At 36.3% G+C, this 13,813-nt stretch overlaps 1 protein-coding gene across 1 annotated transcript; it reads left to right on the top strand.

Moving 5' to 3' along the window:
* The first annotated feature begins 5,049 nt into the window (after positions 1-5,049).
* Positions 5,050-11,901, top strand: LOC134661706 (uncharacterized). Its single transcript, XM_063517877.1, has 6 exons — positions 5,050-5,417; positions 8,260-8,381; positions 8,617-8,929; positions 9,911-10,050; positions 10,714-10,867; positions 11,807-11,901. The coding sequence occupies exons 1-6, from the start codon at positions 5,318-5,320 to the stop codon at positions 11,899-11,901; spliced, it is 924 nt and encodes a 307-aa protein (XP_063373947.1). The 5' UTR covers positions 5,050-5,317.
* Positions 11,902-13,813: the final 1,912 nt, after the last annotated feature.

Here is a 13,813-nt window from a genome sequence, read left to right as displayed (position 1 = left end):
GATTGGGGTTTTCGTGCTTAAATGGACTTTATGCGGCTAGAGCTTATGTTTTGTTTTAAAGCAATATTAATAGGTATAAGTGACGTGCCTCGAAGGTTCTTTTATTTTTATGTACGAATCTACGTATCTAGAATATTTATAGATATTAATGAGTAGCATGTGCTCATACATATTTCTATTTTAAAAATCTAATATCAGGATTGGTATTATATTATGATAGAAAACTTATTTGCAACGATTAAATAATTAGCCTTAATTAATACGTTGCAACTACTAAAACGTATCATAATTTTTTTTGGTTCTAACTATTACAAATATGTAGGTACTTACTCCGCGGGAATGTATTGATCGCGTTTTTTATCACTTATCGCTATGAATTACACTTACCTATCAGAACGCGACGACTGTTTTATCCAACAGCGATAAATTATGAATACACGACCATAATAGACCCGCCAGATTTGAAAAAAAGAAACACTTTCTTTCTGATAAAAGTGAATAATGGCATTCTTATGCTCTCCATCAAGATTCAAATCGTACTTTGCTGCGATCTGCGATACAGCACTGTTGTACAGAAAGATCTTAAGTGTAATTCCAATTGCTTGGCGAGTACAAGTGTGTACATAAACGATGGCGACCCCAAAATTTGGTTAAAGGACTTACTCGTATGTGATCTTGAATCATGTTGTTTTTTCCTTTTCGCCGAGAGATTCTCCTAAAATAAGCTAGATTTAGAGCCTTTTAGGAGAACCAAGTAATACGACGTGTACACTATGCCGCTGTAAGTATAGGCCAGTGAGCAGGGCATGTAGCCGAAATATCGTGTAAATCCTGAGGTTACTGCCAGAGGTGTACAGGACCGGCAGCGTCAGGAGCAGCGAAGAAGCAATGAAATATGTATTCAATATTTATTCGTAGCAACGCATTCGGCAGGAGTAGTGACAGTAATATAAGAAAATGTAAACGGAGTATATATAACAAATCTGCATTACATATGAAATCAAATGGAGGGTAGGGGTAGTCCGGTAAACTTAGCCAAAATCAAAACATTTCTTTTTTGGAATACGAGGGGCGTTCAAAATATTCTCGGTATTGATATCTTACGACCTCTTCTAAAATTTCTTTCGTTACTGGCCGCTAAGGTTTATTCATTGACATTAAAAAAAAGTATAATTCGAACCGAGATGGTCTTTTGTTTTTCTGCAATTGCTGAACAAACATGAACATCATGTGCGAATTGACAATGTTAACTAAATTAGAACATCGATGCGTGATAAAATTCTTGACAAAACAGGGTAAAAATCAAAAAACCATAAAAGAGGAAATGGATTGTGTTTACCGTGAGTCTGCTCCTTCTTTATCTACCATTCAAAAGTGGTCAAGCGAGTTTAAACGCGGAAGGGAGAGTATTGAAGATGACCCTAGACCTGGCCGGCCTGTAGTAGCTACTTCACAAGAAAATATTGATAAAGTGGAAAAACTTATATTGGAAGATGGTCGAGTGAAGGTAAAATCTATAGCACAAGTAACCAATCTCTCTATTGGTACCGTACATGATATTATACATGACCATCTTAATATGTCAAAAGTAAGTGCAAGATGGGTTCCGCGAATGCTGACTCGGCTTCAAAAAGACATGCGTGTAGCTTGTTGTTCCGATTTTATTGACCTGTGCGGTGAAAATCCTGATGAGGTGCTGCAAAGAATAGTTACTGGAGATGAAACCTGGGTTCATCATTATGACCCAGAGGGTAAACAAGAGTCCATGCAGTGGCACATTAAGGGTTCAGCTCATCCCAAGAAGTTCAAGGTCATCCCTTCAGCTGGCAAGGTCATGGCCACGATATTTTGGGATTGTGAAGGAGTATTACTAATCGATTATAAAGAAAAAGGTGTAAATATCACAGGACAGTACTACGCTAACATTCTACGTCAATTAAAGGATGTAATTAAAGAAAAGAGGCGAGGAAAGTTAACCAAAGGTATTCTGCTTCTGCATGACAACGCCCCCGTCCATACTGCTCATATTGCCAAGGCAGCTATTGTTGAATGTGGGTTTAAAACTGTTACTCACCCACCGTATAGTCCGGACTTAGCCCTCAGCGACTTCTTTTTGCTCCCCAATCTTAAAAAGGATCTGCGTGGAAATAAATTTTCTGACGATGAAGCATTGAAGGCGGCAGTGGAGGAGCATTTTTACACGAAAGATAAAAAATATTTTTACGAGGGATTAAAAAAAATAATTGATCGATCTTTTAAGTGTATGAACATAGGGGGGGAGTATATTGAAAAATAAAAATATCAAACTTTTCGTACTTGTTTGTTTTCATTCTCATACCGAGAATATTTTGAATACCCCTCGTACCTACTTATGTCATGCATTCGGGCAGGTGTCGTTTCGCTGAATTGCTGATAAAATAAATATTTTGACTTTATTAAATAAAATGGGTTAAGCTGAGTTCAAGTCTCCCATCTCTGAAAGGCCCCAGACTAGAGAACTTGACTCGTCCAAGCAAAAATCAAAGAGAATACTTGATTACACTGCCTTATCGTGTAGCAGTATGCTTAGTACCCGATTCGTTCTATAGACTCGCGATAGAAGTCCAGATATCTTTCTAAATTACATGCTATTGAAGAAATACTCGATGTTTATCTGGAATACACTTGTATTGAATATATTTTAAGGTATAAATCCCATGTCGCGAGAGGCAGTCACGCATAGATTCCGCTACGTAATCGGGGTAAAAAATATAAGTAGTAGGTACCTAGTTAAGCGCAAACGTCGTTTATCCGGAAACTCGATCATCCGAACCCTATATTACCGAACGCTGACATAGTTCATTCGAACCATAAATTATTAGATTTTTTTTTCATGTCAATCTTTTTCTGTTTTTTTTCTAACCTATTTTGGTGTCCCATTGCTGTACGGATATGATGGTCGTTCTTGTCTACGTGACAGCGTGATAAAACGGTGTCCGTCACTTTCTTTCCCACGGTGTTAAACAGTGACAGTTATTTTATCACGTGGATAAAGATGGATAAAGCTATCCATAATAGGCTGGCTGGGCAAAGGCCTCCCCTCTTTTTCTCCACTCGACCCTGTCATCGGCATTTTCCCACCATTTGGGGTAGAATGCGTCCAAGTCGTCCCGCCATCTCCTTTTCGGTCTGCCTGAACTCCGGCCTGCACCGTCCGTTGTGTTCTGTTACTTCACTAAAAATAAGACTTTAGCCTTTAGCCATGTTATATCTTTGATAATTAATATTTATTTAAGTAGAACTAAGACTGCAATAGTCACTGCATTTCTCATTTACAAGTAAACCCAGAAATCCAGAATAAGTGTAAGGCTTGAGTGGACGCTCGACGCGGAGCGTTCGGCGGAGCGTGCAGCGTAGCGTCGGGCTCACAAGTGATTTGAGCAGCATGCACTAAGGCCGCTCCTATACGTTTGTATTTGTTTAACATGCACTGTACTCCTGACGCCCCGCCCCGCTGCACGTCCAACTTGAGCGTCCACTCAGGCCTTACACTAAGGCATTCGTAAAAGTAGTGTTTAGGAGAAACCTGCTACTGCTACTGCTAAGTTAAACGAGGTTAAATGATTTTGAACATATTTGTACTGCAATAACTGATAAGTGAAGATCATACGTTCCTATAAATGTGTATTTGTGTTGCATAAAATGTGTGTGTGTGATTGTATATAGTAAATAACAATGTCATTGAATTGGAAACATAAACAACTAACTTCTGCTCGCGACTTCGTCTGTATGGAATCATACTGACAGTTGATATTTAAATACGACAGCTCGACTAATATTAGAATAGAAAACCAAATTGCTTTGATCTAAAATAGATTTAAGAGCCTATTTTAGATTTAAGCTAGTTATTCATTTAGTTTAGTAGTACCACTGTATATATCTTTTATACGTAAATATGTAAATGATTTTGACATATAAAATTGCTTTATTTATCACAGTTGTTTGAAATTTAAATGTAGGTAATTGTAAAATCGATATTGATATTATAATTGTACAATAATCCCTAGGTACCGTAAAACGGGGTGAGTAGGTTTCGCGGGGAGAGGTGGGTTATGTATGAGCGACTACCCGCCAACCTCAAAAATGAATCCTCGAATGACAAGTTTGCACATAAACTGAAAGAACTTTTAATAGAAATGTCGCTATATTCAGTTAAAGAATATAGCGAAAAATAATTTATTATGAAATAATTTTATATTGATTTTATACCTACTTTATTATTGTAACATTCAATTTAATTTTATATGAATTTTGACATTTCCATTAATATTATTTTTTTTTTTATTCGTTACCTATTAAGATTGTTGACATTTAATATATTTTTATTTTATTTAAATAAATCTGATAAAGTTATATACAGCTGAGTGCTTTTTTTGTAATATTTTGTTTTTTTTTTGTTCTTGACATTCGACAATACCTAGGTTGGCCCTAGCTATGTATACATTAACATTTCTTTTTATTATGACATTATTTTATTTGTACATTTTATATTCTTTTTTTTTTCTTTCTGTTTTTAATGTTAATTTGACGATCTTTTAATGAAAGCCTTTGTTTTATCCTGTTGTGTAAAATACTGTGTCTTTTTCTTTAAGAAATAAATATATCTAATCTAATCTAATCTATGAATGGGGAGAGAATGTTTAAGAGGGGGGTGAGAAGAGATTTTAAGGCTACTGCTACAAAAATAATGTATTCCAATTTAAAATGGAGCTATAGTAATACGCTTAATAAAAAAAAATCGATCTAACAATCTTCCAAAATCACCTTTGTATGAAAACGTCTCTCACCCCAAATACGAGGCACTACGGGGTGAGGTGGGTTTTCCTCTTTATCGTCAAAGTTATGAAATGGAACTACCCAAAATAAAATAAAAACTAAAATACAAACGTCCGGAACACTTATTATATACACCATTCAGTTTTCATATGTAAAAATAAAATGTTATCGAGGTTTGAATTTCAGTTTTGACCCTACTCACCCCATTTTACGGTAGAAGATTTTATGTAAGTAAATAAACATTTTTACACCAATTGACAGTAATCATAACAATAATATGCCTCAAGTTATCTTGTGCCTATAAAGGTGCGCGACCACTATCAAAATATCATAAACGTCGTATCCTTATAAACTTTCATCCTGGCTTAAACTAGAGCCCACGTATGTTCATATACAGGTACTTGTTTGTACAGGCGATGCTATAAAAGCTAGGGTCTCGGGTTGTCCCTGACATTGTCCAGGCTGCGTTTGGACCCTTAGGCCCTGATTTTACATTGTCATCATGATGAAAGTAGTTGTGCTAGTTGCGTTGGTCCATTTGGTCTGTGCGAATCCCTTGCTGGAAAAAACATCGAATGGAAATCGTCATAAGAGGTTGCTTTGTGAGTATTCTATTAGATTTTTTTTTTAATTAGTAATTGTTCGCTTTGCTGGCCCGCATATGTAATATCTATTTTTATTTTTTGAGAAATACTTACCTACTCAGCTCGGCAATGAAAGGATTGCCGGCCTTATACCTCTATTCTGCCTATGCCTATCTATAATTATTTGACCGGCAACCTTTATATTACTTACCAGTCTTCCCACCTCTCTATACTTTCGTATATTTATAAGTTATTTTTTGACGTGTTTTCTTTAGATTTATTTTACTATTTACCTATTTAAGGTTACCTAGGGTCAATATTATAGAAAATGAAGTTACGGAATTGAAAATAATATATAATTAGTAAACCAGTTCAAAGTGCCTTGTAAAGATTATAAAAGTTAACATAGAATACGTTTTAAATTAAGTCAATATATTTTTTTCTGCATTTTAACTGCAGCGTATTTGCGTTGAAGGGATCAGTATATATTCAGTATAAGTGACTGATTCCAAATTAAAAAATAAATAATTTGAGTCCAACTCTTCGTAGAAAATATTTTTAACCACCCTAGCTCGGAAAGGATTTCTTTATACATACTTTAAAAACAGAAAGGAAGGTGTGCTGACTTTTGTCCTGCATTTGTACGACTTTAGCTGGTAGGATGAACTTTTAAGTGATGATTTTTAATCGTCAATAGAGAAACCATTTTAATTTAATTTACAGCACTGTTTTACAGCTATTATTTTTCTCGATAACCAAAACTCAACCAAAACCTTCGCAACGCCCAAATGTCCATTTTTTAAACTTACGCTTGCTCGGGTATCAATAATAACACGAGGGATTAAACAACAAATTTGCCTCTCTCTCGAGTACCTATTAGCAATTCAACTTTGCTGCAATTAAAACCCTACTTTATCAATAAGTGTCTGAAACTGTTACTGTTACTACGCAGAGTGGCTGCAGAAGGACACATTTATTCAGTTTCAGGTTATTTTCCCGAGGTCTAGTACGAGAGTTCACAGAGCCACTAGGTAGTTAATTTCTATATATAACATATAAATATTTCTTACATAGGTACTTATATCCCCATATTTATAACCATGTAATCTTTATAAAGGGTCAGTATCCTTCTAAATAATCCTGCACATATATTATGTCCTCTATGAGTAATGGTGTAGGATTTACCTATAAAATCCACAATTCATCATCCGCTGTCCATATGAACGGGGTGTTCAGGTCGTGGTCGAGAGTAGGTATACAGGATGTGAGCTGATCAACATCTGGATGTACTCATTCAGATGATATTTACCCGACCGTTTAGCATTCATATTCATATTCATTTAATCCATTGTTATCATGTTCATCAGTATATAAAGGTCTTACAATTTAGTCTTAGTAGGTACATGATACCCTGCCAGGGTATACAATATAGGACATGTTACTTAATAACTAAATAAAAATAGTAAGATTAGGTTCACGTTCTTCGTTCCTTTTAACTTCAAGCAATAAAACGAGTGTAGCGTTGTATTTACACTTTATTGTAACAGCTAAAAAAAATACGGTTTGTTCTGTCTTTTAGGAAATACATCCGCCTATTGCCAGCCTTCTCCTTGTGATTATTGTTGTTACTCGTAATAATTAATTATTTAATTTCATTATTATTTAACCTTGTAACTCTTGTAAGTTCCGGTGTTACAAATAAATAAATCAAGTTTATAGAAAAAAATACTAAATTCAAAAGCGCAATAATTGGCAGAATTAAGTAATAAAAATAATGATTTTTATAATTTAAGAGCAGAATTTAGTGCCTCCCTGTATAATTGCACATTTTATCGGACTGCCAGAGCACGACAGGCCGCGGTGCGCTGTATAAAGTGTGATTTGCAGCTTTATGCTTGATTTATATTGTTGGTGGTACGAACATGCTGCGAGGATGACTTTGTGTTTGATGAATCGGATAGGCCTATAGGTACGAGGACGTAATTGAATGACCTTTATGGAATGTTTTGAGGTCTGTTTTGAATGTTCAAGTTCAAATCCCTGATTCAATTGAGCATTTGACTCACGATGCGGAAACTTTCCAAAAGTGATAAATTACGACATAAAAATTTTCGGAAATTATGGTATTGAAATTTTCCATTTCTAATAAGAAAATTTCTTTTATTTCCTAAGATTTTTTCTGATATTTCCGCGAACTTTTCCAACTTATTGGAATCTTTCCGCAACTTGCACATCTGTAGGTAAGCATTAACGGGTAAATTTTTCAAGAGTTAGTGTTTCGACATTTGTATGGCTTTATTATTTTTTTGTAATATTAAATTTGTAATGATTGTGTAAGGACATAAAAAAGTCTACATACAAGGCATCTCTTTACTTTTTATAGTTATCTTAAATATCGATCTATGGCAAATGGCTGTGTAGTGCCGCTAAGACCGTGTAAGGCGCTATTGACCCTAAAACGCTGAGCATCAGGACCTTTAAGTAGAGCCTTAGATCAGCCAAGCCTAGGGGCCCGATTCGGATTTTGAAATAGACATCCATAAGATATCTTTTAGACATCACCAAAATACGATAACGACATTTTTAGGGTCTAACCTGTCAAATTTGACATTTCCGCGATTCTGGAGATATTCTTGAACGATTTCCACAAGATATGACTTAGAGATCCAATTCACATCTAATAGATATCTAACTCCATCTAACGTAAAAGTGACATTGGTTGCCCGAATTGAGCTGCAAAAGAGAACTAGTTGAAATCTAAACTATAACGTATCTAGAATGGATCTAGTACGTGTCGTCTCTTGTAAATATCTTGAAGTTCGAATACGGCAGTAGGTGCTTACCGTTAATTTTATTTCAGTTTACGACGAACAAGGCAACCTGGTCCAAACTTACAACAATCCTCTTCGTGACTTTCCGGAACAGATGGAAAAGATCCCCTTTTTCGGATCGTTTTTCCAACCATTTTATAACTTTATTCGCGTAAGTATTATTATGGCACTTTACAAAATCAAATAATTCTAACCTAAAATAAATTACTTAGTACCTACCTAATTTATTTGGAACCAAAGATTTGAGATTTACACTGTGCTTTAGAATTACAAGCTGTCCAATCTTTTTTCTACCTAAAACTAACAAAATATCCTTATTAAAAAAAGTTCGAAGATGGCGTTCAAATCTTTTTTAAACTCTCACACGCGTGCTCTTTACTTTATAGCCAATACAGTCCTACGGCGGTCGCCCGATGACCTACATGATCCCCGTATCAGATGAAGTAATACACCAGATTGCCCAAGACCCGATCATGCAAAACAAGCTGTTGCTCCTGCCGAGAGACCCAGTCGTTGAACAGAATGATCTATGCATTGGGAAGAGGGCTCAGATTCCTTCGCCGAAGCTGTGCAGCGCATTTTTGAACTGCTGGGACGGTTATGCTTTTGAGCAGGACTGCCCGAGCGGCTTGCTGTTCTCTAGTGAAGGGTACTGCGACTACCCGCAGAGGGTGGATTGTAATAATAGGAGAATAATTGGTAAATATACTTGAGCTAATTCATAAAGTTAATATTTAAGGTGTTTTACCACCTACTTCGGATCACCAAAAACGAACTAAATACTAATTAGTAATTGAATATACCTAATTAATTTTATTGCCAACATTAAAAACGACAATTATGTGTGCATATACAGGTACGTATTTAGGTGAGTATTTACGAACTACGTATTTAATAACCTTTTCCCCAGTACAAGTCTTTTCTTTGAAAAATACAATGTGATCTCTTTTCATAGCCCTTTAGTTCATCGTTTACGTAGTACTTACTTAATATAATTTCTCGTCAAAGGTGCGCGACGCCTGGTTCACACGCAATTGTGTAAGGAAATGAAATTGTGAACTTTGCTTAGCAGGTGTCGTCAACTGTGGAAATGCCACGTTAAGTAATGAACAGGTTGATTGCGCAACGGAACGCGTGTCGATATCATCTACATTAACTAATCTTTAGCTTTTATTATATATCTTCTATTAAATAAAACACACTTTTAGTCATTGATTTTATACCTATTGAATACGACATTTAGATTTACGAAATTTAGAATTTAGACTACCGATCGCATTACAAATGGCATTATGTTGTAAAGGGTTAAACAACCTAAGTATGAAATATACCTACGTAAATGTAAACTGAGACCTTGCGAATGACGGCTATTTATAAAAATGATGTGGAATTTACCTTTGAAATTGATAATCGGCGCCTGGTAATAACATAACTTTAGATTAAAGTATTTTGCGACATTCAAACTCTCGACCTTACGGGACACTAAATCGTTTAACCACATGAGGTATCGAAAGCTATTTAATTTGATCCTGGCGAATCTCTCCATGACTTTATTTATTTGTTTACATGTAGTGTAGTGACATCTACTGTAAAATATTAACACTTTTCAAATTTTAATTTAGAATTTATCTTGTCATAAGTTTTCATTACACACTCTAACTTGTTTCTGGTTTGCTAAAGAGCGCCCTGCGCCGGCGCCGGTCCGCTGCGCAAGCGATTTCGAAGCGTTCCGCAGCGAGTGGAGCTGCGGCGAGTTCTTCGTCTGCGTCAACCGCTTGCCCGTGCGCTTCCAGTGTCCCAACGATCTCGTATTTAATACAGTAAGCTATCATTGTAATAGGTAACGATAAATATGGTAATAAGATAAACTGCGAGTTTTTCGAAGCTTCGAATTCTTGAAGCGGAAAGTCTCGCCTTCATCATGGCAAGCTACATAGGAGCATATCTTAAATATCATCATATCAGACCGAGCCTTCAACAGTGTAATAATCTACGGCGTTATTCATAAACGTCTGCTGAGTTAATCAGCTGATGATCATCGTTTGTTCCTCTCTATGGCATAACGACGATCATCAACTGATTAAGTTAGCAGCCAGTTTATGAATAACGCTATTAGTGTTTTTACAGATCAGGACATACATACTGATATCTCAATCATTTTCGTAATCCAAAGTCACCTTAGACCCTCAAACTAATACTTTGTGTCCGTGCATGGCCTATTGGCCTTCTAACCAAAAATTTATTTCCAGTTTGGTCCGACAATTGGGTCAAACTTCTTTCCATTACCTATTTTCTGTTTCCAAAACAGTAATACATTATGAATATATGAGGGAAAATCGTGTTTTTAATCTTCTTATTTTAAACATTAATTCTTATTGGAAGATACTAATAATTATCATAACAAAGTGGCAAAAATCAAACGAAAAAAACTTTCACCCTATTCCGAAACGTTCCTTTTCTAAATGTACACCTCATACTTCTAGGAGCTGGGTATCTGCGACTACCCGGCGCGCGTGAACTGCTCTGCATCAGTGAACTTGGCAGGAGCCGCTGAGGCCCAAGCTGCTGCCCCAGGAGGTGCCGCTGCCACGGACGGCAGGACTGTTCTCATGAAGAGTTCCATCTACAATACTCAGAGTGAGTCTCTATGTGCTATGACGACAATCCCAAGCTTTAAATCCTAGAAACCATATAAATACTAATAAAATCAAATCCTTGCGTTGGCCTATCAAAATAGGTCTGATATCTTACGATTAGGTATATCAAGGTTCATTGACCCTATATCAAAATGCAGCCTCAAGATTATAGAAGTAAAATCCGTCAAACATATTAAACTGTCATTCAATAGAACTTGCTAACTATGTAAACAAACCGCCATACTAAAATTGACACTGAATGTCAATTTACTAGTAACTTTTGTATACATAGTTAGCAAGTTCTATTGAATGACAGTTTAGACGGATCGATTAAATTTTGAAATAGCATCAATCTGGATTATCAATAACGTCCAAATCCGATTGATATCGTCAATATTGGCGTTCAAATGATTAATCTACAACTACATGAGTTAACTAAAACGTTCCATCTTGTTTTTACTCCATCGCCTACCCCGGTGCTTAAGGAACAAGAATAGCAATTATCTATGACTACAATATTGCAATAGCATATTGCTAGGAGTTGTTTGGAAAGTTCTAGATTATATGGCAATGCAGTTTTTGAACCCATTGAGAAAGCGTAGACTGTGTTTACGCTTCGGTGAATTATGGTCAAATATTGAAAAAGAGACTTAGATCTAAAGTTACTTAAATCGTTTTTCATCTGCACATATATTATGTCTGACTTATGAGCTGATTTAAATTATTCTAGATTACTATAGGGTATTAAAAGAAACAACGGTGCTTAGAAACAACTGAGAGTCGAAGCAAATATCAAACTGTTTTGTTGTTGATTAACCGTAGGTAGGGTCAGCGTGGGGACTATATCCCAAGCTCTCTCGCGCATGAAAGGATGCCTGCGCTCAGCGGAGGGACGTATATTAGGCTAATTTTTTTTTTTATTGTATAAAAACTGTTTCAGGTTGGTCGTCTCACTCGCACGTTGCGTTGTCGCGCCAAGACGCCGTCCGCCAGCTGCAACTCGGTCGCATCGCCAACGTCAACACAGCTTATTAGGCTTTCCACATACTTACCCTCACAACATCACTCTCACCGACTCTGACTAAACCAACCTGCGTTAAATTTGATATATTTAATGTTCCGTACAAACTTTGTTTGCCGGCCTTGCGCCGCAGCATAGCTAAAGGACGTTCCATACTTTACAAAAACTGCCCTGCCCTGCGCTGCGTGGAACTGCGTCACCTGCGTCTCAGCATACGCTTAGTCAAGCGTGCACGCTGTGGGCCCGATTCGGATTTTGAAATAGACATCTATTAGATATCTTTTAGACATCACCAAGAGACGATAACGATATGTTTAAGATCTAACCTGTCAAATTTGACATTTGCGCGATTCAGTAGGGCTAAGATGGCCGGCTCTTTATCATTTGTCACCATGGCTGTCACGTTCTAACAAATATGTGAGTGCGAAAGTGACGTATAGCATGACAAGTGATAAAAATGCGGCCATGATACGCTGCCAGTACGGATATGATGGTCGTTCTTGTCTACGTGACAGCGTGATAAAACGGTGTCCGTCACTTTCTTTCCCACGGTGTTAAACAGTGACAGTTATTTTATCACGTGGATAAAGATGGATAAAGCTATCCATAATAGGCTGGCTGGAGATACTCTTGAACGATTTCCACAAGATATGACTTGGAGATCCAATTCACATCTAATAGATATCTAACTCTATCTAACGTAAAAGTGACATTGGTTGTCCGAATTGCGCTGCAAAAGAGAACTAGTTGAAATCTAAACTATAACGTATCTAGAATGGATCTAGTACGTGTCGTCTCTTGTGAATATCTTGAAGTTCGAATACGGCAGTGTGTTTTGTGGACGAGGCGTCAGTGGCATCCCTACTTTATGATAGTGATTTGTGACGACACACTGTACGACACACTGTGTTTGGACCGCTTACAAGTTAATAACTTCCAGTCAATATCTGCATTTATTTTTAGTTTTTTTAGCCACTTACTTAGGTACTTACTTTTCTTTGTTTAGTCTGGTTAAACGACTATTACTCGTAGGTATCTATCTAGTACGTCTAGGTACTTATAGTGGGTAAGTTAATATTAGTTAGCGATACTAATAAGTTATCTTTAAGGGACTCTCTTTCAAACGTGTCTGTAAATTAATTACGTATGTGTATTATTGATAACCGATAAGTACTGTAAGCACTATTTATAACAGGTTTCTTCTATATAAACTTGAACTTGACACTCGAAACAAAAAAGTTAAAGATGCTTTCAAACAACTGTCTAAATATGAACTGCCTGGTAAGGTAAACCTACTGGTGCTCGACACGGTCCCAGTACATGTCATCTTGAAACTTAAGTCATTGTCAAATAGAGGTGACAGCAGGGTGGGCATGTCGAGCATTAGTACGTTTACCTTATCTACTTACTTATGTATTAGGTATGATTAAAAGTCTGATGTAAACCATTTAATTGGTCATAATTGTGTACCTATAATGTACATTTATTTATACAACATTTTTTGCTGCGATATCTTAGAATTTACTTAGGGACAAGAACTTGTACTTTATGTACCTTTTTCAACATGAAGAGATATCTCTATAACTTTTTAAAGTTCTTCAATCTTTACTGTCAATAAACTCATTTAGTGTCCATGGTAATTTGTTTTATTGCCAATAGCAGTGAAAACTGAGAATAATGATACAGATAAATGAGTTTTACGTCAACCTGAGTGGGTAATAACACAGCGGTATTGTAGAAAATAGAAAGTTTATTTACAGTACTAATTTCACTCGTAAAACTATCCTAAACTAACCGTAAACTAAGATATGACTAAAATCTGACGTTGACGTCAGAATCAACATTGCAACGCAAGTCAATTTTTTGGCAACAATTATAAATCTTCCAGATGATAAAATTTTTGTCAAAAAATTCGTGTAAATGAGT

Source organism: Cydia amplana, chromosome Z, assembly GCF_948474715.1.
Source record: "Cydia amplana chromosome Z, ilCydAmpl1.1, whole genome shotgun sequence".
Classification (NCBI taxonomy): domain Eukaryota; kingdom Metazoa; phylum Arthropoda; class Insecta; order Lepidoptera; family Tortricidae; genus Cydia; species Cydia amplana.
The sequence above is the reverse complement of the archived record's forward strand: the minus strand, read 5'-3'. Positions and strand labels throughout refer to the sequence as shown.